The 20905-nt window shown below is 40.7% G+C and overlaps 1 protein-coding gene across 1 annotated transcript in view; it reads right to left on the bottom strand.

The window, feature by feature from the left end:
* The window catches only part of LOC136007868 (uncharacterized), a 60253-nt gene extending 41388 nt beyond the window's left edge, over positions 1 to 18865 (bottom strand). The window contains exons 1-3 of the mRNA XM_065666305.1: positions 18833 to 18865; positions 17940 to 18224; positions 17672 to 17893 (exon numbers count right to left, since the gene is read on the bottom strand). Coding sequence (XP_065522377.1) covers positions 17672 to 17893; positions 17940 to 18224; positions 18833 to 18865 — 540 coding nt within the window. The remainder of the gene's footprint in view (positions 1 to 17671; positions 17894 to 17939; positions 18225 to 18832) is intronic.
* Positions 18866 to 20905: the final 2040 nt, after the last annotated feature.

Here is a 20905-nt window from a genome sequence, read left to right as displayed (position 1 = left end):
TGCCTTCTAGTATAGAGTTTCTTTGAGCTAGACAGAGTGTCTAAACTGACTTGTTTCCTGGTTTTATGTCTGTCCTCAGGTACTTTGCATTATTTTTTAGTCCATTACAAACAGCAGATTATCATCTGTGAATTGAGGTTATTTCTTATGACTGTCTACACAAAATGATTTACAGAAGTGCTGGTAAAAACATTTACGACACTTTGCATGAATTTTACGTCTGTTCTTCAGAGTCTGATTTATCAGTCTGTTAAAACACTGGCAAGCATTCTAGAGGCTTTATGGTTCATGTACCAAAATACATACTACCATTAGTCAGAGTTAATCTTTCAGTAATGTATTACAAGAAATATGGGAAATTCTTTACCCCCTTACAAGCAAATTCCGTCTTTCAAGTCCTATGTTTTTGTTCTCTTGGATTATAATTTGATCAAGAGATGTGTTCTGTCAGTATTTATCCTTAAAGTCACTTTAGCTATTATTTGCAGTGTCAGATTCATTGCAGATGTATTTTATCCATTTATAAGGCTTCCGCCCCCCGCCCCCCCATTACTTCCACTACTGCTAAGCATTTGCTTCTACACTTGAAGGATGTTAATTGCCTGCATAGTTGGGTTTCTTATTTGTGGTTTTAGTCATAAAAAAGAATGGTACTGGATTCTTTTTTTTCCAGTTCTTTAAACAATGTCTGGTTTTATTTTACTTTAATTGTTAATAAATTAGTTCTAATTCAATTATTCTGGCCCACTGAACAATAGCATGGTGCAGGCAGGGAATTTTGGCCTGCACTATACCTTTGGGCTAAAGTTAATAGGGCAACATTAGGATTTTATCAGACAAAATTTAGCTACTAATTGCCACAGTATTTATAACTTCTCTCCCAAATACATTTCATCCAGAACCCTTACAATCTCCATTTGTCTCTCTCCACTGTATGTGCACCTGGTTTCTCTGATCTAATTCTTAGTACTGTGTCTGCTTTTTTTCTTCAACATAACCTGAGGAAGATGTAAAAGATTTATTTGCCAAAGGAGCAAAGGTTTATTTTCAGAGGGAGCAAAACCATCCCAAATAACTTCTATCACTAGATCTCTCTTTAACAACAATAACAGAAATATCTGTCCACCCAGGTGAGCTGTAACCTGTCAGTGTTTCTTCATAAGCTCCTTGGAGCGCAGTGAGAACAGTAATGAAATCATCATTCTGCTGTATTAAACTGAGATTGCTCAACGTTGAGTCAGCTCAGCTGGGTCCCGTAAGCTTGTAGAAACCAAGAGCTGGGCAGTGTCCAGCCAGAGACTGAGAAGAAGATGACAGTTTGGGAAGCAATGATGCCTGGGTGGAATAGATTGTCCTCTTGTGCAATAAAAGCTCATAAATTCAGGAGAATAATTGAGTGAGGAAGAGTGACACTTTCCAATGAGTGATTATAGCAGTCCTTCCCATTTCACGCTTTTTGCTTTGGCTGTTGATTCAAAGCTGTGACTTGCACATTTCATTTTATAACTGATGGTACAAGAAATTGCCTGTTATTTTCTGAAGGCTATTCCCAGTAAGAACTTGGTTGGTATTTTCTGTGCTAAAACCTTTATCAGAGATTTGGAGAGAGCTATGGGCAACACATTCCAGGGTGAGGTGTCCCTACCCATGGCCGGGGGTTGGAACTGCATGATCGTAAGGTCCTTTCCAACCCAAACCATTCTGTGATTCTATGATTTAATGAATCTGACAAATTTAGTCAATTATTGACTGAAAGTGTACACAATTAGAACTGAGTTTCTAAGTATATTATTAAATCATCACATTGGTTGATAGAGTGATTATCCTCTATAGGGAAATAAATTTCACCTACCCTTCATGTTTATATAGCTTTTTTTAATCCTTATTTATCCTCAGATCACTTCAGTAACTTAAGGAAGTATAGTTATGCTCTCACTCCTCTTCACATAAATGAAGAAAGATTCAATTGCTGAAAGATGCAGATAGATGTCTGATAAATTTTAGTCATTTAAATGAGATAGACACTTAACCCAATTAGCTGTTTTCACAGCTTCCAGTAACAGTCACACATAAAGCATTTAAGCATCTGTGTTCTATTTGAATCTCAAAATGTGATCATGAAAATCTCACTTTGCTGCCAGAAATACCCTGTTTGTATTTTGGGGTTTGGTCTTCAGATTCTCTGTAAGCAAGATGTTGTTATTCTGGGTTTGTGCAGTGGCTTGATTGTGACCAAAGGGAGATGTTTCTTGCCGAGTTCATGCCCAAGTCCGATGTGGGTTTAGAAATGGTTCTCCTCAGCAAATGCGACTTGAAGGATACAGTCAGAAATCATTCTCCTGGAGAAAATGCAGGTGCTTTCCTCTCCTCCCTCCTGCCTTTTTTTCAAAACAATAGAGGAGGAAGTAAAGCTCATAGCTTCTTGTAAAAACCTTACAAGTTAAAGAATGTGAGAGCTCCAGGTTCAGTTCTCTCTGTAACCTTCAGACTTGCCTGGGGAGCAGGATGCATACCAAGAACCCAGCCTGGCTAGTGGAAGTGCTTCTGCCCAGGTGTAAAGCTTTGCTTGGGAAAGAAGTTTGTCAAGCTTCAGAGGGTAAGTGATTGCAAACAGAAAGGGAGCATAAGTTGTCTCAACCCCTGGCCAGAACCCTGGTTTCGGATAACTGTGTCCCACAGTACTCAGCTATCAAAGGGAAGCATGACTATAACCCACTGTCACCTGGCTGCGTTTTTTAGGTAAACTTACGTGGCTTTTGAGACATAAACCAGGGCCACTGATCTTTAGCTAAGTTCTATAGATCCTGCACACTGAAGATACTTTTGCTGAGTCAGGTGCCAGGAATGGACAATATTTATTACATGCTAATACAATGCATTTGGCTCTGCTAGCAGGACTAGGGAAGTGACTGTCCCCCTGTACTGGGCACTGGTGAGGCTGTACCTTGAATACTGTAGTGAGGGGACCAAAGCTGAACACAAGAGAGACATTGAGGTGATGGAGCATGTCCAAAGAAGGGCAACATAGCTGGTGAACAGGTCTTATGAGGAGCGGCTGAGCAAACTGGGGGGCATTTAGTCTGGAGAAGAGAAGGCTCAAGGGGGACCTTATCACTCTCTACAACTACCTGAAAGGAGGATGAAACAAAGTGGGTGTCAGTTTCTTCTCCCAAGTAACAAGTGACAGAATGTCGTGGTTTAAACCCAACCACAAACCTCTTTTGCTCACTCCCCCCCTTCTTGCCCTCCCCCTGCTTCTGGAGGGACGGAGAGGAGAATCAAAAAGAATGCAACTGTACTTGTTGCTGGGGATGGTGTAGCTGCTGTACTTGGAGCTGGGGTAGCCGTACTGTCTGTTGCAGCCAAAGTTTGGGTAGCTACTGTACTTGTCGCTGAGGGTGGTGTAGCTGCTGTGCTTGGAGCTGGGGTAGCCGTGCTGTTTGTTGCAGCCAAAGTTTGGGTAGCAACTGTACTTGTCGCTGAGGATGGTGTAGCCGCTGTACTTGGAGCTGGGGTAGCCGTGCTGTCTATTGCAGCCAGAGTTTGGGTAGCGACTGTACTCGTCGCTGGGGGTGGTGTAGCTGCTGTACTTGGAGCTGGAGTAGCTGCACTGACTGTTGCTTTGCCCTCAGATGCAGGGGCATTTTTTTCCTTTTGAAGGTGCTGGATAGTGTTGAACAAAGCCCTGTAAGCATAGGCCAAGCCCCAGCACGTTGCCGTGATTTGTCCGTCTCTGGTATGGCCAGACTGACCACACACCTCATTTAAGTGTTTTACTAATTCTTCTGGATTTTGCACTTGTTCGGTGGTGAAATTCCAAAGTACTGGAGGAGCCCACTGACCTAGATACTTGCCCATGCTATCCCACACACCCTGCCACTCATGGCTGTCCAGCCCCGGGGAAAATCTCTTGGTCCTCCTATATCGTCGTTTAACCCCAGACAAGGCCCAAACCTGACTCTGCTTAACTCTTGAAATCAGACGAGATGGTTGTGGGCAAAACACACTCCGTATGCGGGCCAACATGGAAATCCCCATCACAATCAGGAAACAGGTCTCAACAATATTAAAAGGCCATTCAAGAACTTCAAAACTCTCAAATGATGCTGTAGCTGGTCTGAGAGGGGGGCTAGGAGGGTAAAAGAGTGTTTCCTTCGCAGGTTGACCACCCGAGAAGGAGAAAAAAGATGTGAAATTGCTAAGCACCTGTACTATATACCTCCCAAAGTATAAAGGTGGTGACCACACTGGGAGCATAAGACCGATCAGTTTCATGATCAATGATTCTATTGTATTGCAAGTCATTATAAAAAAGTACAATGAGATAAAAACCTTAGCCCATGCCCCACACTTGAAAAACATTACCACAGCAAATACCGGCTGTATGTAATGTACAGAGTTCTGAACCTGTGAGACCCAGAGGAACAGCTTTGAGAGCCAATAAATCAGCATTGTGACGAGTGACTATTAATCTGGTCAGATCTGTCGTTATCTCAACCCTTCGTGCCCCACGTTGGGCGCCAAAAAGTTCTTTGCACAGAATAAGAGGAAATGATCTCAAGCTGCTCCAGGGGAGGTTTAGACTGGAGATTAGGAAAAAACTTATTCACCGAAAGGGTTTTCGAGCATTGGAACAGGCTGCCCCAGGAAGTGGTGGAGGCATCATCGCTGGAGGTATTTAAAAGATGTATAGATGTGGCACTTAGAGACATGGTTTACTGGTGGACTTGGCAGTGTTAGGTTAATGGTTGCAGTTGATGATCTTAACAGTATTTTCCAACCTAAATGATTTTATGATTCTACGGTTAGCTCTACTGAGTTTCTTACAGATGAGGTTACTGTTATTCCCCAAGGCACTTTCTGCTTTGTTTTCAGTTAGAACGGCAGTACCAGGCTGCAGAAAGTCAAAGCCCAACTGTTTAAGATACCTCACGTCACCTCAGGCACTACAGAGTAGCCTGTGCTGACTACCACTTCAGAAGAGTATATATGGCTGGGAAGTCTTATGTCACATTTGCCAGCCATCTGGGTGCCTGGAATGCTCTGGGCAGTGTCAAAAAGTATTGTGTGCCTGGGAAGAGGCAAGCTGAATTTCTCTCAGAAAACCTCTGCCGATCTGTCTTTTCTGTATCTTTGAATAGATTTGTAGAAAAGTTCTAGAATGCCCTAAAAAAGACCCTCTGCACAGCAAAAAGTTACTCTCCTGCTTTTTTCCAAACTCCTGTTGCTTGGCTGTTACACTATATTGTGTCACTTGAGAGAAAGAGGCAAAGCTGGTTGCTTCTCTTGGGACAGTCAGCTCTCACTCCTGCAAGCATCTCCAGTTGTACAAGGACACAGGCAAGTCAGCAGGAATAAAGTAGCAGTGCCCAGCTCAGCTGAACAGAGCTCTATGTTTATTTCTCAAGTGTGTTTCCAAGTGCCTGGTGGCTTAAGTGAGACTCAGACATGTGCTTTACTGAACTGCAGAATTTACCCCAAAATGGAAATACCTGTATCAGTTTTTCTGCTCTGAAAAAGGCTTTAGCTAAACTTAGATCTTTGGCTGAGGTATTGACCAGGTATTACCAATTTAAAATGTGGTTTGGAAAATATGTTGGAGTTAAATAAGTGTGGACAGGGAAGAATACGGAGAAAAATCTGCCCAGTGATGTTTTACACAGTGGGAAGCCCTCCCACAATCAGTCACATGAAGAATGTAAAGGGCATCAGAGCAGCATACCAAAGCACATAACCTTTGACTTGTGAATGTTATACATCCAAGAGACTTCCACCTTTCCTAAAAAAATGTTTGTATTAATTCCATGTTTTGACCTTTCTAGGTATTTTTTAAAAGTAGCTTCTTTGCTCTGTAATCCATCATAATGAGGTTAAATGTTTTAAAACACAGGCTGTCACCTCTCAAGTCTTTACTGTAGAGTTAGCCCAAGAGAAAGGCATTTAGTTTAGCCTGTTATGGAGTGAAGGCTGCTGGAACCAACTCCTTAGTTCTCCATACTGTAGTGAGCAGAGCTTTTGTGATAGTTCTACTTCTGCCCTGTCCCCCTGCTTCCTGCCCAGTCCATCTGGTCACAGTGAAGAACTCTGTTATCAGACCATTGTCAGGACTTCAAAATTCACCTGCTTTCTCTTGGCCAAGTGGGAAGGCCACCAGCCCAAGTGTACAAGATTGAAAGTAAAACCTGCCTAAGAGACACTGTGCATACTGTAGTGAAGATATATATCAAAAAATGTGGGGTAGGGAACTGCACTGGTATGTCATTCTCACCTATTCCCCTTTGCAGGCAAAAGTGCAGTCTCCTACATTGTTAACCTTGCCTGTTGAAGAGCATGCACCCATTGTGGTACTAAGTATCCCCAAAAAGCTAACACCAGGCTTCTGCATTACAAGTAAACATACTTTGTTTCAGAGTTTCCTATAGGGAGGGATGCTTACTCACCAGGAAAGCAAAAGAGTATCTATGAATCACCTCCAGAGTTACTTGTGCATATCTCTGGGGTTCATCTATTCTGACAGTCATCTCCTAATTTCTTTCCTCCTACTTGCAAAATCCCTTTTCTTCGTAATTATGTAAAGCAAGTGAATGAGTCTTTAAGGTACTACAACTGAGTGCACTGGATGGAATACACGGTATCTGTATTTAGCCATTCAGGAATAGGAATCTGCAACTGAACTAACTTCTGTCTTTTTTTAATAAGACTGTTTAAGGATCTTGTCACAGCTGTGATTTAGTTTTGTCAAGAAAAATCTTCTAGTGGGATTGGGCATGTCAAGCTTGAGAGAAGCATGGATGAGCATGCAGGCCTATGTACAAATATCTTTGTGCAGTGTGTAGTATTGGCTATATGATTAGTTATTTTCCTGTTGTTGCAGTCATATCCTTTGCTTTACAGACATTTCCTACTCTGAAAATGTGCTGAAAATATTCAGTGGCCTGTTTTTTCCCCACATGTTGCTGCTCAATTACAATGTATTCATGAGCAAGAGCTCAAAATTGCTCCAGTGAGATGTATCTTTGAGGTGTCTCCTGAATATGTTCCTGAGTAAGACAGGCTTAAAGTCTGTGAGAATCTTTGGCACTCCTGTTTCACCCTCATGAATTTTTTTTCTAGGATTTTTTGTAAAAGAAATGATTCTCTTTGAGTCCACATAGAAATCACCCTGATCTAGGCCTTGTGAAGCGGCAACATTGCTCCAATATAAAACATTTTGAAGGATTCCTAGTCTTTTATATGATTCTTTGATGAAAACCAGTCTGGGTTCAAAATATGTCATTATGTATACCCTTTCTCTGTATCTGAGCAGAGATTCCAGGCTCCCTTGGGAGCTGGCCTCTTAGCTTGCTTCAGTCCTTTCTGCTCTGAGAGCTGGGCAGCTGGGAAAAAACTCATGGAAATTTTGCAGCAGTGAAAATTCTGGATTTAGTGCAGAATGCAAAATAATTTTCTCTCACATAGAACTTCTTAGGTCTTCTGGGATCCACAGCTGAACTTTAGTCTTAATGTCTTATCTGCCTTGCGGGTCAGGTTGTCAGTCTGCATCTCTCAGACAGGACTTGTATGCTTCTTGTATCTGTTGTCCTCTGTTGTCCCTTTTCAACAGCCTGAGATACCTTCAGAATCCACAAGGCTTGGTAGGCCATTTGAGTCCATCAGTCAGTCCTTGCCATGAAGTGCAAGGAGCATATTTCACTTCAGTAGGAGAGTCGTATCCAAAGGAACCACTGCTGGATTTCAGCTCTAGGATTAAAAACTCTTATGCATTGACTTTTTGTGAGAATTCTGTATTATTTTCTCCCCCTTCTCTCAGTTGTGGCTGCCAGCCAATAGCATTAATTTCATTTAATACCTCTTGCCATCTGTTTTGAACTCATCCACCTCACTTTTTTTTTTTCCCCATGAATACAGAGATGTCCAAATTCATTAGCTGGAATCCTTTTGCTTGCAACAATGTCTTGTCTTTCCAAGATAAGTGCCCTGTTATGGAAGGTGTATGTGCAGAGCCCACGGACAGGATGTTGTTGCGTGTCTCATATATCCCAGCCTCTCCTGGATGTTATTTCTGTTGATGGTCTAGCTGCTGACCATTTCAGGTGCTCTCCTAGCAAATAAGGTGAGGATGAAGTCTCTTCCCTTGATCCTGCAACTCCTCTGATTACAGAAGTGATGCCAGGGCTGAAAGAAGGAATAGCAATTGAATGTAACTACTGTTTGCCTATTCTATAGATCTGGGCTGATTGCAATTATGTGTGGTTCCTCACTTAGCTGTTAACTTGAAAAGACTTGGCAGCCAGATAATATGGATCAGAATTGGGATGAAAATATTCACAGTGACCTCAGGGATTTAATGTGAGAATGGATATGATGTTATCTATTCTTCTGTTTCTTGTAGTTCTTTCAATGTGTTTTATTGCAACTACACTGGCATTATTAGGACAAATAAATATCCTTAAAACAATGCTTCTGGTTTTCAGTTTTGTTTATTTTTTCTTCTTGCCTCCTGCCATGTTGACAAATTAGCTGGGAATGGATGGAAATAGTTTAATTTATCTGTCTGAATCACATGTAAATTTCTAAGAGGAAAGAATAATATTTTAATATACAAGCCTAGAAGAAGACAATGAGATCTGCCTCCAGGAATGTTGTTGACATACGATAGGAAGTCGAGGTCTTCTAGCCACAAATGTATCTATTTCTTCATCATCACTAGTTTTCTTTATATTTGGAAGCCTGTCTTCTTTGATTCTAACACCTACATTTTGTAAGAGCAAGTAGTGATAGGATAAGGGGCAATGGCTTTAAACTGAAAATGGGGAGACTGATATTAGATATGAGGAAGAAATTCTTCACTATGAGGGTGGTGAGACACTGGCACAGGTTGCCCAGAGAACGTGTGGCTGCCCCACCCCTGGCAGTGTTCAAGGCCAGGTTGGATGGAGCTTGGAGCAACCTGGTCTAGTGGAAGCTGTCCCTGCCCATGGCAGGGGTTGGAACTGGATGAGCTTTAAGATCCCTTTCAACGCAAACCATTCCATGATTCTATGATTTACTGGATTTTACAAGATCCAAGTTCCCCTTTTTTTAGCAGCCTACATTCAAGCTACTGATGTTCGGTGTGTCACCTGCATCTGTGTGTTTCTACTTCATCCAGAGAATCTCTATAATTAAGTTCTTATGCCAGGACAAGCCAGGCTCTGCAAACTGATGTGCAGTAAACACTATAGATAGTAATTTCCCTGCCATATTTCCAAGTATTTATTGTTCTCCTGGTTAAATTGATTCCCTCTCCACTGTACTGTAGGCATCTAGTCCTGCAACAGGAGTCATTTCTGAAGGCTTCAGTAATGTGACAGCCAAAACATAGAGTTGTGCTAAATGAATCCATAAAGGCCTTAGTCCTATAGTAGTAGTGGCAGTAAGTATGAGAGGGATACAGAAAGGTGGGAAATATTTCTTTTGTAGATGGTAATAAAAGTTTTTGAGCAGTACTGATGATAATTAAGGTGAAGTTTAGCACAGAAGTGTTAAACAACTGTATGGAAGTAAAAAAATAGCATATGGCTCCTTGAGAACTCCATTCTACTGTCAGTAGAGAAACTCAGACTGAAATATGAGAAACAAGAAATTAAACCTGGCTGCAATGCATATTTACTGAAAAACTTATAAGGCTAATGTACCTTTATGCACAGGTTGTTTTGTTTTTACCTTTTACTAGCAAACAACCCCAGCACTGTGCTGCTGAAGAGTCTGTTTAGAAAGGCTTATCTTCCACAGGGGAGCAGAAGAAAGAGATGCACAGTTTTTTCTTTGGGCAATCTGAAAGCCTTGCTTCTGTTCAATTTCCCAAAATCGGAAAACATGACTTCTAAAATTTAGTAGCCTTATGAAGCATGAAACCTTGAGGAACAAAACTGGCAGTGTTAAATTGACAGAACTAGGAAGAACCAAGTACTTTGTCAGAGGTGGATGCAAGCTCCAAATCCAAGAGTTCTCACTATCAGCTATAAAAAGACTGTGACCTCCCTCTTCCTTTTGTTTGTTTTCTCTAGCTGTCCCTGTCAGGATTTAGCTCTGCTTCTCAGTCATTCTTATTTCTTCTGTACCTTAATTAGTGGTTTTGATCTGCAACTTGCTGATATCCTACTGCATGTGGATGAGCAGTTTTGTATGAAAGATAGCCAAGAAAAGCACAACATTGCTTCTGGCTTACATTCACTTTACAGTGGTCCAGAACATCACTGGAAAATTTCTAGAGGTGTTGAAGATGAAAAATATTTAAAACTTCACTTGTTAATTTCCAGTTAATAGCACCTAAATTAAAATTCTTGTTATCAGTGAGCTAAAATAATAAGGCTATAATGAACTATTGCTGATTTTTTAGAAGTATGTAAACAGCTTTCCGTACAACATATATAATTTGTTGCCTGTCTTGCATCCAAGGAATAAGTTGCAATCACATGAACTTCGAGATTCAGTTCAACTCCCCATGTACTGTGGTACCTTAAGCAGTACACTTCAGTTGGTGTTTCAGATAGACACCATTGACAAGTTTTCTGCACTTACACTCTGAAACTATATAATGAAATATTGTATCCAAACATCTTGTATCATACAACTGTTGAAATATTGATACCCTGCCTTCATTTTTAAAAGCACAAAGTTGTGCATATGCTTTGATGCGCTTGATACAAAATGGGCATTTACTAAGTGTTAGGGGAAAAACTAAGACACCTACTTTAGTTTCTGAGAAGATGCTGATAGGGGTGCTATCTGGTGGAGGCCAGATGGCCCTTAATGCTGCCCCAGCCAGGTGGAAGGAGTGATGCCAATGTTTCACGGTTCTGTTATACACTTGCACAAGACCCACAGCCCTTGAGCTACGTGCCATACAATAAGGAATTGCTTGTAAACAGAATTTTTGAAAATGACTTAGAATGAGCCTGAGGCTCCTTATTCGTGAACCAAGAGAACATCAAGATATTGGTAATATGCAAGTTATGCTAACTGGACCTATTGAATGAAAACCAAATATGAACAGAATAAACTTAAATATGGATTTTTTAAGTGCTGTGCAACCTCATGCATTACCCACTACACTTTGGTGTGGTATTGTCACTAAACTTGAATGGAATTTTTCAATGAAACTGAAAAGATCTGTAGGAAAGTAACAATTTCTACATAACTTCAGTTAATGGGTAGCTTCTTAAGCTTCAGGGTAGTATATACGCACAGGAGTGAGGGAGATTTGTCCCAGAATAATCAGTACTCTTGTAGTCAGAACATTTACTTCAGCTATAGGAAAACTAGCTTGAAGCCTAGGATTTGGGTACAGCCTTAGATGAATATCACTGTTACTTTGTCAGACACTGTTTAAGAACACAGTACATGTGTGAGATCAGATCTAGTGCTGCATTCTGCCTCTGACAATGGCAGACACCTAGAGAAATAACAAGACAGGCAAATATTGGTGATACCACACATTATCATGTCCAGTAGTTTCCAGACATAAATGTTGCTTTATTAGTAGTAGCTTTCAAAGGTTTTTAGAGAACTTGTCTGGTCCTTTCTGAGCTTAAATGACCTTCTAACATCTATGATGTTCTCTGGCAAGGTGCTCTATGACTCTACTAGCTTTGACATGAAGAACCACTCTTTGCATGTTTGTAAACATCTCAGTTTTATTCACACTTTTATTTGCTCTTTCTGCCTCTTGTTTAAAAAAGTGAAAAGATGTTAGGTTTTGCTGTTGGAAAGGAGGAGATTTCAAAATGCCATTTTCCCACCCACAGAAACAGTTTCTTGCCAAACACTAAGACTGTGTTGCATACAGACTGAGGACAATAAAAGAGGCAGAAGTCCACTTCATACAATTGGACCAAGGTTAATCCCCACAGGTGTTACCTCTGTTTCTGAGCTCAGACAGGTAAGTAAAAAAGTGCAGTTCAGGATACTGTTTAGAACAAAAGCTTGAGGAGCATAACACATTGACTGTGTAAGCTGAATGTATGCCTAGTGACTTAAGCGTTGTAGCATTTTCTTACAGAACTACAGGATGCCTGTTTCTCAAAATGTGCTCTCTGTTTTCAAAACATAGAGTTGCAGACACGCACACTGACCATCTAATGCTTTTGTACACCTAAAAACCTACTATTTCAGTAACTAAAGCTATTGCCAAAGCATATTCCAAAATGAAGGAACAAAACAAACTTCCTGGATCCTTATGTTAGAGCCTGAAGGAAATCTGTTCAGCATGCAAGGAGCTGTAACACTACAATAAAACACTGGTTAGAGTCTTACAGACAGCAACACTAAAAATGGTCGTAACACTAGCACATTTCTCTACATTAGCAAGGCAAGTGGAATTGGGATTCTTTAGTCACCCAGATTAGACAGGAGTTTAAAGTTACCCTTACTGTACATGGAAATAATTCTTTTTTTTTTTTTTTTTTTTAATGCAGATGATGATATTGGGAAATGTTTATTCACCCACAAAGACTTTGTGCAGAAAAGGAGCCATTTCAATGGTTTTCTTATCCTGACATTAAAATCACCATTTTTTAAAAAACAGAGGGGATTGCTTTTTTCAAAACACAAGCTAATCAAAATATTAAAATGTTTTCAAGATACTCTTCCATTTTGTTCTTACTGGCAGATAACTTATTTGCCTGACAGTTCAGTGGAGTTAGAGAGTGATTGAACAGGTTGGTGGCTGAAATGTCATAAAGAGTGCTGTAATTAAAGTGGAGGAAAGTGTAATTCTTTAACTAGCTTTATATATACCAAAAGCAATTAACATTAGATGGGAAGTAGAAATAAAAATTAACTTACTGCATAACACAATGAATTTTTATTCAGCATGATCTGCAAAAGATACTCCTACACATGCAGCATTTTGTACTACAGAAGTACCCATGATTAAGAAAATGTGAGATATATGTATATATAAGGACGAATTTCTTTATTGTGAGGCTGGTGAGGCACTGGCACAGGCTGACCAAAGACATGGTAAATGCGCCATCCCTGGCAGTATTCAAGGTCAGGCTGGACAGAGCCTTGGGTGACACGGTCTGGGGTGAGGTGTCCCTGCCCATGGCAGAAGGTTGGACCCGGATGATCTTAAGGTCCTTCCCAACTCAAACCAATTAATGGTTTTTTGAACCCAAACCATTGTGTGATTCTATGATTACCTGTGGGCTAACAAAGAAGTAGCTCCCTGGTAGCCTTCATGGTGCATGAACCAGGAATGGTTTTAATTAGGCTACAAAATTACAGATGATACTGTACATAGAATACTGAAGGTAGAATATAATTTCAAAGTCATTTGGACATAATGTGTACTCAAGAATAGTCATGGAAAGATTTACATCAAATTTTGGTTTTGATAGGAGACTGATAAATCCGTGGAAGTAAGTGTAAAATGTGAGGAAAATACAGCATAAGGTGTGTTGAAGACAACTGACTTTAATGATGCTTTGATAAAATGGCTGTGCTGCTTTTCTTTATGAGTGAAAAAAAGCCACAGGCCCAATATCTCTACAACTCACTAAAGTGTAAGATGTGTGGTGCTGCAAGGCAGATCACTAGCTGAGCTAGTTATACTGGAGTTTCTACTACAATTAGGATTCTACTAATTTGAGTGTGTATCTGGATGGTACATAAGTTTGAGTACTGTCAGTACTGTGCCCTTCCCTTGGATTTGATGCCTGTCAGCTCAGCACCTGTGAGAATCAGTGTTTATTCAGCTGTCCAAAAAGGAAAGTGAACAAAATGTCACTTTATTAATGATGCTGTCTTATTCAGTACAGACCGTACTTGTTTGGGTGCTTCTCCTTTCAAGCAGAACACCTTGCTAACCCAAGACCTTCTAAATTAAGCTGTAAGTTAACAGCTTTTCAGCTTCCTGGATGCTTGCTGAGTGAATCTAGCTTAAAAAGGTGAGGGAGGCAATTTTCAGAGTCCTGCTGCTGAATTAATCTGCTTCTATTTTGAAATGTGAAAAATAGAAGTAATTTCTTCCAAGCTTCTAAGCAAAGACAGCACTGGGTTTGAGTAGCTTGTCCTTTTAAATGTTGCTGAATGATGGTTTTGTGCATTCTGTAACAAAATATTTAGGTTCAGTCAGATACTTCAAAGTGCTACTGCCACTATTTTCTTCCGTTTTGTTTAAAAATGTTTATTTTGATGGTATTTCATAGTTTATACTTATTCATGGGGTGGCTCTAGGCTGTCCTATAATATCTTCTACTGCTTCTACATACAATGCATTAATTTCTATTTCTACTGACTGATAGCAGCAGTCTGTAATTTTATTTGATTTGTTAAAGGTCATAGAAGTAGGCTGCTGCTGAAAGTATTTTCCTGCTGTTTTTCTGGCTCTTAAATATTTGTGCAAATGCATCATGGTTTATGTGGCATTGCTTTAAAAATGTTAAGTGCATAGGAAGCTGTATGCCTATCTGTTCTTAGAATTGCCATTTGCGTAAACCAGAGGAATGCTTATTTGGTTTGAAAGGAATCTCTTATTCTAGAGTAAATTGCCCAGAAGAACATCTTTGTCCTTTTTATATATAGATGAATAAAACTACAGTGGTTCATTAGCCCTGCCAGTTTTTTGGGTTTGTTTATTTCTTGCTTTTTCTTTTATTAAGTAAAATTTATAGGCAACCTATTTTCCTGTGGAAAGCTGTTCGGAGTTACTAAATGCTTGAATAATTTTTATGCTAATACAATAAAAGGTTATATAGCATGAGTTCTTCTCAGTAGTCTGGTTGTTCTGGGAGCCAAGTGAGCTACCATTTGCAGAAGAGCATGAGAAGAGGACAAGGATGGTGTAGGCAGTAATCAGGCAACAGCTCTCTCTGGGTAAAGGCAGGAGAAGGCAGTGGTTCAAACACCTGGAAAAAGCACTACAAGCAGTTTCGGGAATCGCTGCTCCAAGCTATAATGTGGCCTCTGCAAATGAAATTGTGTCAATGTCCTGAAGTATCACTAAATGTGCTGAATTTAGGATTGCAGTAAAGCATGTAAATACTGGAGATGGAATTTCAGACATGTTGCCTCCATGGCAATATTGTATTATGTGCAACATTTAATAACATTAAGTGGTGCCATGTAATTTCAACCCAGATATTTATTGGTTAGGATCTGAAATAAGCTGTGATTTTTATGGAGTAGATGGCATCCTTGCTTATAAGGTTTCTAAGTCTTGGGGAACAGGGGACAGGCAGTTCTGGGGCCTGAATGGACAAAATGTCTTTTGATTAGCCAAAGAAGAAAGAACATTTTTAGCTAGACAGGAGCTAACATTTTTAAGCTCCTGTCAAGGTTTGAAAGTGGTAAGAGGCCTCCAAGAGGCCTCATAACTTGGCTCTCTAGATACATCTTTTAGGCTGAAATGACATGGCTGAAAAGTTTTTACTCAGAGCCAATATTGTAATGAGTCTCTGAACCATGTGGTGTGTCATTAGATAGCTTTGTTTCAGAAGCTCTTTAGTCATGTTACAAAACAGGGCTCTCATAGAACTGTAGCATTTACGAGTTTTATTTACACTGTGACAAAAATACAGGTAAATTACTGAGGCAGAACACAAAGGGTAGAGGAGGGCAAATAGATCAGGGAAATGCATCTGCAAAACTGTGCCTGTGACTTTTTGCTTGACCTCAAGCATGTCACTGCTCCCTCTGACACATGGGAGTGGTTTTTCCCTGTCTTTCAAAAGCTGAAGGAGGTTATTAAATACATGTTAGTTCTATTTGTGTGTTTTTATAAAGCCACAGTCAATTGTGTCCTTTCTACCTTAAGGAAAGATAAGGAACATTTCCTTTGGTTTGTTGTATACTGAAACACTTTGGGAAGTACATGCCATAATTATATGAACTCAGCCTTCAGAAATACTGAAGAACTTTGCTTGTGAGTGTGAATAAACCCCTATCTTTACCAGTAAGACCTGACACATTCTAGCATTGTATTTGTCTTTCTCATGGCTATGTTATTCTGGTAGCTCATACTTATCCTTGGCTAAGCAATACATACAAATTCATCTGCTGTTCAGTTATTTCCCATTGAGGAGGTTACCATTTATGGTACAAAGTCCCTTTATCCTGATATGTTAATAAAAAGCCTTGCATCTCATATAATTGAATGCTTAGCATGCCTTACTGCTCTCCTTAATACCATTTAATTCTTATACTTTGTCTGTGTTATCAGCAATTTCTCACTTCATGTTATTAGTACTTACCTATTATTTTGGCAGGGCTGTTAATGAAATGGTAGGTACCATCAATCTCAAAACTGAATTACTCCGCTGGTGTGATTTCCTCCAGTTCAATACTTTCATTTTCAAAACCTCTTGTTTACCTAACTCCCTTATATGTTATTTACTTGCTCTGGAATCCCTTTTGTGCTCTTGGTGGGGTTTTTTTGTTTTATTAATAAGACCACACGCTGAGGAGAAGCAAGGGCTTCACATCAGTGAGTTATGTACCATGTTTCACTAGCTTAGAAAGTATGTTCTCCTATTTGACAGGCTTCTGAAGAATTTTAATCTGACAGAAGCCTCCCAAACCATAACTTCTATTTTACTTCACCAAAGTTTGAGTTTCAAACCTTGAAGAGATCTGAAACCTGTGTTTTTGTCTGGATGCAAAGAAAGTTCAAGGGCTTTTCAGAATACTTTAATAAAAAGAGCTGTATTTATAAATCTTAATGCAGCTTAGTAATTTGGTTTTCATCGTGGCAGCATTCCAGCTGGTGAAATTAGAAGTGTTATGAATAATGCTGCTGCTGCTGTTATAACAGTAATTTTTAAATGTCCCAAATACTGTGATAAATAAAGGTCTGAAAATTAAACAACTTGTGAAAGCGGAGCTGCATTGAGACTCTCGGTACCGCTGTCTCCTTTTGGAAAAGGGACACCTGTGATGATGAAGGTTAACAAGCAATGACATTGTGCCTAAAAGAAACAACTTTTCCTCCAGAAAACAAGCAAGTTGCTCTGCTCAGTACTCCGCGATCATCTTTACTTGATTGACGTCTTTTCCTGCTTGTAGGTACCTAGCTACAACCTTTTCTTTGATTTAGGTTGTGTTACTCTAGTGACCATTTTTCTTGACACTTTCTTACCTGTGATGTAATTAACGTGAACTAAGAGGTACTTACAGCAGGTATCACCAGTGCAGCTTTTCTTAAGCCACCAATACTATCATAACACAACAGATCTCGTTAGCTTTATTGGCCTGTGGTACTCATTATTTGATGCAGTACTATAACAATATTCTATTTGTTTATTATATCAGTCTCTGGCTTCTCAACTTTAACATCCTAAGAGGGCATGACAAGGCTTCAGTGCTGTATTTCCAAGCAAAATAGGCAAAAGTGTACCTGGGTTTTTATCCATAAGCTCTCATGAATGCAGCTGTATGTGAGTATGGCCTTCATATTGCTAATGGATTTTGGCTTGCAGTGTGTTGACCTTAGAACCCACTCTCTCACTCCCCCTCAGTAAGCGCAGGGGGAAGAAAGTAAGATGGGAAGCATCACAGGTTGAGGCAAAGACTTGCTGATTACTTTCAAGGGCAAACCAGGCATGACTGCAAGAACCTAATCTGAACTCATCACAGTCAGTGGTGAGAAACAAGGGTCATATTAAGCACACCTCCCACCCCGGCTCACCTGCGTTCCTTCGCTCCTGACCTCCTCCGCCCTGAGGGGTGTGGGAAGATGGCGGCTGCGCTGCTCCCTGCGGCTCCACCGCGGGCTCCGCGCAGGCCACAGCTCCCTCAGGAGCTCTCCACCAGCTCCCTCCGGCGGGGAATCTCCGTGGAACCGCTGCGGGAGCGGGCCCCCTCCTGCTGCTCTGCCCTCGGGGCTGGCCGGGCCGGGCCGCTCCTCGCCCTTGGCCCCTCAGCGCTCCCCGCGGGCAGCGCCCGCCCTTTCTCACCCGCGGCTGAGGGGCTGGGCTGTGCCCAGCCGTGGGGCCGTTGGAGCCGTTAGAGCCGGCTGGAACCGGCTGGGGCCGGACGGGGGACGACAGGAACAGCCTCGCCTCGCCGAGACCGCGGAGAGCATGGACGCTGAGGATCGCATCTGAGCAGCGGCTCTCGGTATGTGGACGTTTGTAAGGCAGTTTCGAAAGTGCAGCGATTCCCTGATTTTTTATGTGCTGTCTCTGTGCTGTGAACTCGCTTGTCGTCGTGCTGGTGGCCTGGGCACTGCCGCGGGGTGACTGGAGTCATGAGACCCATAAACCTTAGCGGTCTTAGACCTAGCAAAGCCATCAGCCAGTCTTTAAAGGTTAAAGTTGAGTTTTGTTTACTTGGGCTCCGTAATTGTCAGAGTATTATACCCAGTGTTTTGCTTGACGGATCTTACTTATTAATTCCTATTCTGTAATTATTTCTGTGACACATAATCACTTGTCAGCAGCTTCCGGTTGCTTTGAAAGAAAAGATGAACATGTCATCTACTTGTTAACTCAGTGAGACATCATGAGACGTTATACATGTCACATTTATCCCCGTTTCTGCAGTATTTTTCCATTGCGCTTGCATGGCTTACAAGAAGAAAAAGTAAAACTTAGAAAGGAAGGCCTTTATTAACAACATTAGCAACAGCAGGAACTTTCTGGAAGTGGGAGTTAAGTTTCAGGTTCTGTTTGTATCTTCCATGATTGAACTTGTGCTTTTAACCCGAAACAGTGTCCTCTTCCCAGTAGAGGGACTGGGTTTTGGTGTCTCTGGTAGCAGCTGCAGAGTGATGGAGTCAGACTTGTAATCGCGTTAATAAGAACCTGTCGGAATGTTGTTTTCCGTGCACAGACTTGCTGTTCCTTACCGTATCTAAAGTATTTCCAGAAAATACATCCATATACACCTATAAATACAATATATATCAAATTCTGTTTCCTAGTAAACATTTGGAAATACATATAAGCTGTTCTTCCCTTTAGGTGAGTAGAAAGTGCAAGTAGTCTGTGGCCAATTGTACATGCAAAGTCCAGTTTGCTGCACAAATGAAACTTGTAGTAACTGATTGCTCTGACTAGTTGGAGCATTAAATTGCATGGATCTGTGGAGCTGAATTGAGTTATAAGGACAAACATTCTTTTTCTTTCCTTAGTTACAATCAGATCGAATATACTAACAGCTGCGTTGTAGTTGTTTTCTTTTGCACTTATTTAATGCCAACACAGGGGAAATTCTTGTAGCTTCATGTGTTTAAAATTTATCACCAGCTCCAAATTTCAGGAGCTGTTTCTGAGAAAAATGCTTTCTTACATGTATGAAGAGGAAAGAGAAGGGAAGGAGCATATAGCTTTCACAGAAGCGGAGAGTGAGAGGATAAAAATGTTATCTGTTGTTAATTGTGGAGAGAACAAACAACCACAAATATTTAATTTTGGCAGTTGCTTAAAGGGCTTCTTGGAACTGACTGAAAAAAATAATCACTATCACCCAGTAATTAGGGTCAAGATTAAATGCAAGCCTGGATATAGTACAGAGTAGAAACAATGTTATCCACGGGTGAGTCAGGATTTGGTGTCTGCTCTGTGATACCTTCCTTCTCCCCATACCCCCAAATAGATATGCTTGGCTTTTTACTTTAGATTTAAGGTTATGGATCTAGAAACTGTAGCCAAAAGTCATTGCCACCTTGCTCAGTATGTTCTGTTTCATATTTGAGCTTCAGCTGAAGTTTTACCATTTTCTCATGTTACTAATCTAATGCTGTCCCTGGACAATCCTTCTTTCAAGCAGATCACAAGTCTGGATTGGAGCCTCTATATCTCAAATGCATGTTTGCTATAATTTTTTACTTGCTCTGGAGTTTGTATTAACTCTGCCTCATTAGAGTAAGTTCCATTTCATGTTCATGCCTTCTTAAGAAGACATTCATTAGCCAAATGGGAGACAGAGAAGCAGCCCAGCTTCTTCTTCCCCTACAGAGACAGAGAGTGAGTGTGGAGCAGAAGGAGATTAAGATGGCAGTGAAGACAGTTGAACCACCTTGGGGGAAGATAAGCATTTTAGACTGGAAGCAATTAAGTTATGGGATAATGCCTTATTGCACTTGCAAAGAGATTTTCTGTAGGTATTAGTTCTTCTTTTTCCTTCACTCAGCAGAAGCCTTGAGGAGAAGAACATTGTGGGAGAGGAGTGAGTTTCCCAAGGTGGTATCAGTCACAAAGTACCTAGGAAAGGGGATGAATTAAGTGTGAGGAGATTATTTAAGATATGTTATTTCCTAGCCTTAGAAGTAAACTTTTCTTGCGTTACAGCCTCAGTTATATCATGTGGCATCATAGAAGTGTAAGGTTTAATACTTCAGGTCTCTCACAGGTCTGAGTAAGTTGAAGCTATTGAAGTAACTCATGATAAGTGTTGATGTGGACTTCTGGTAGTGGAAAATGAGATAACCTGCTTCACTTTACCGTGGGTTTGATGATGTTTCTTGAGAGGAGCACCTTCCCGCAGACCATGTACTGCACTGAAACAGAAGTATTTTGATCTTGTTTAGTCCTCTCTTTCTCTTCCAGTCTAACCTCCTTAGATTGCTCAAATCCAGTGTCATATGAAATACTCTGTGCAGTCTTAGTTCCTGGCCCAACCAAGTCCTTATTTGCTCTGGTTTTGTTGTGTGGCATTACCAGTTCCTATATCGCTCTCTGAGCTTCTTGTGTCCCTGCTTTCTGATGTCAGTCTCTTTGGCCTGTTAATTCCAGCCTTGAAATGAGACAGATGCATCCTTGTTCTCCTTTCTGTATGTCCTTTACTCCAGTTGTACACTTTACCCTTTTCAGCTTCCATATACTGCATCTACCAGCCATTAGTCGTTCCTTTCTCTTTACAGTCTTAGTTTGTCTCTCTCCTGATGATGATGTGCTTCATGGTGCTTTTTTCTTTCTCT

Source organism: Lathamus discolor, chromosome 2, assembly GCF_037157495.1.
Source record: "Lathamus discolor isolate bLatDis1 chromosome 2, bLatDis1.hap1, whole genome shotgun sequence".
In the NCBI taxonomy this organism is placed as follows: domain Eukaryota; kingdom Metazoa; phylum Chordata; class Aves; order Psittaciformes; family Psittacidae; genus Lathamus; species Lathamus discolor.
Note: the sequence above shows the minus strand (reverse complement) of the source record. Positions and strands in the feature narration are given on the sequence as shown.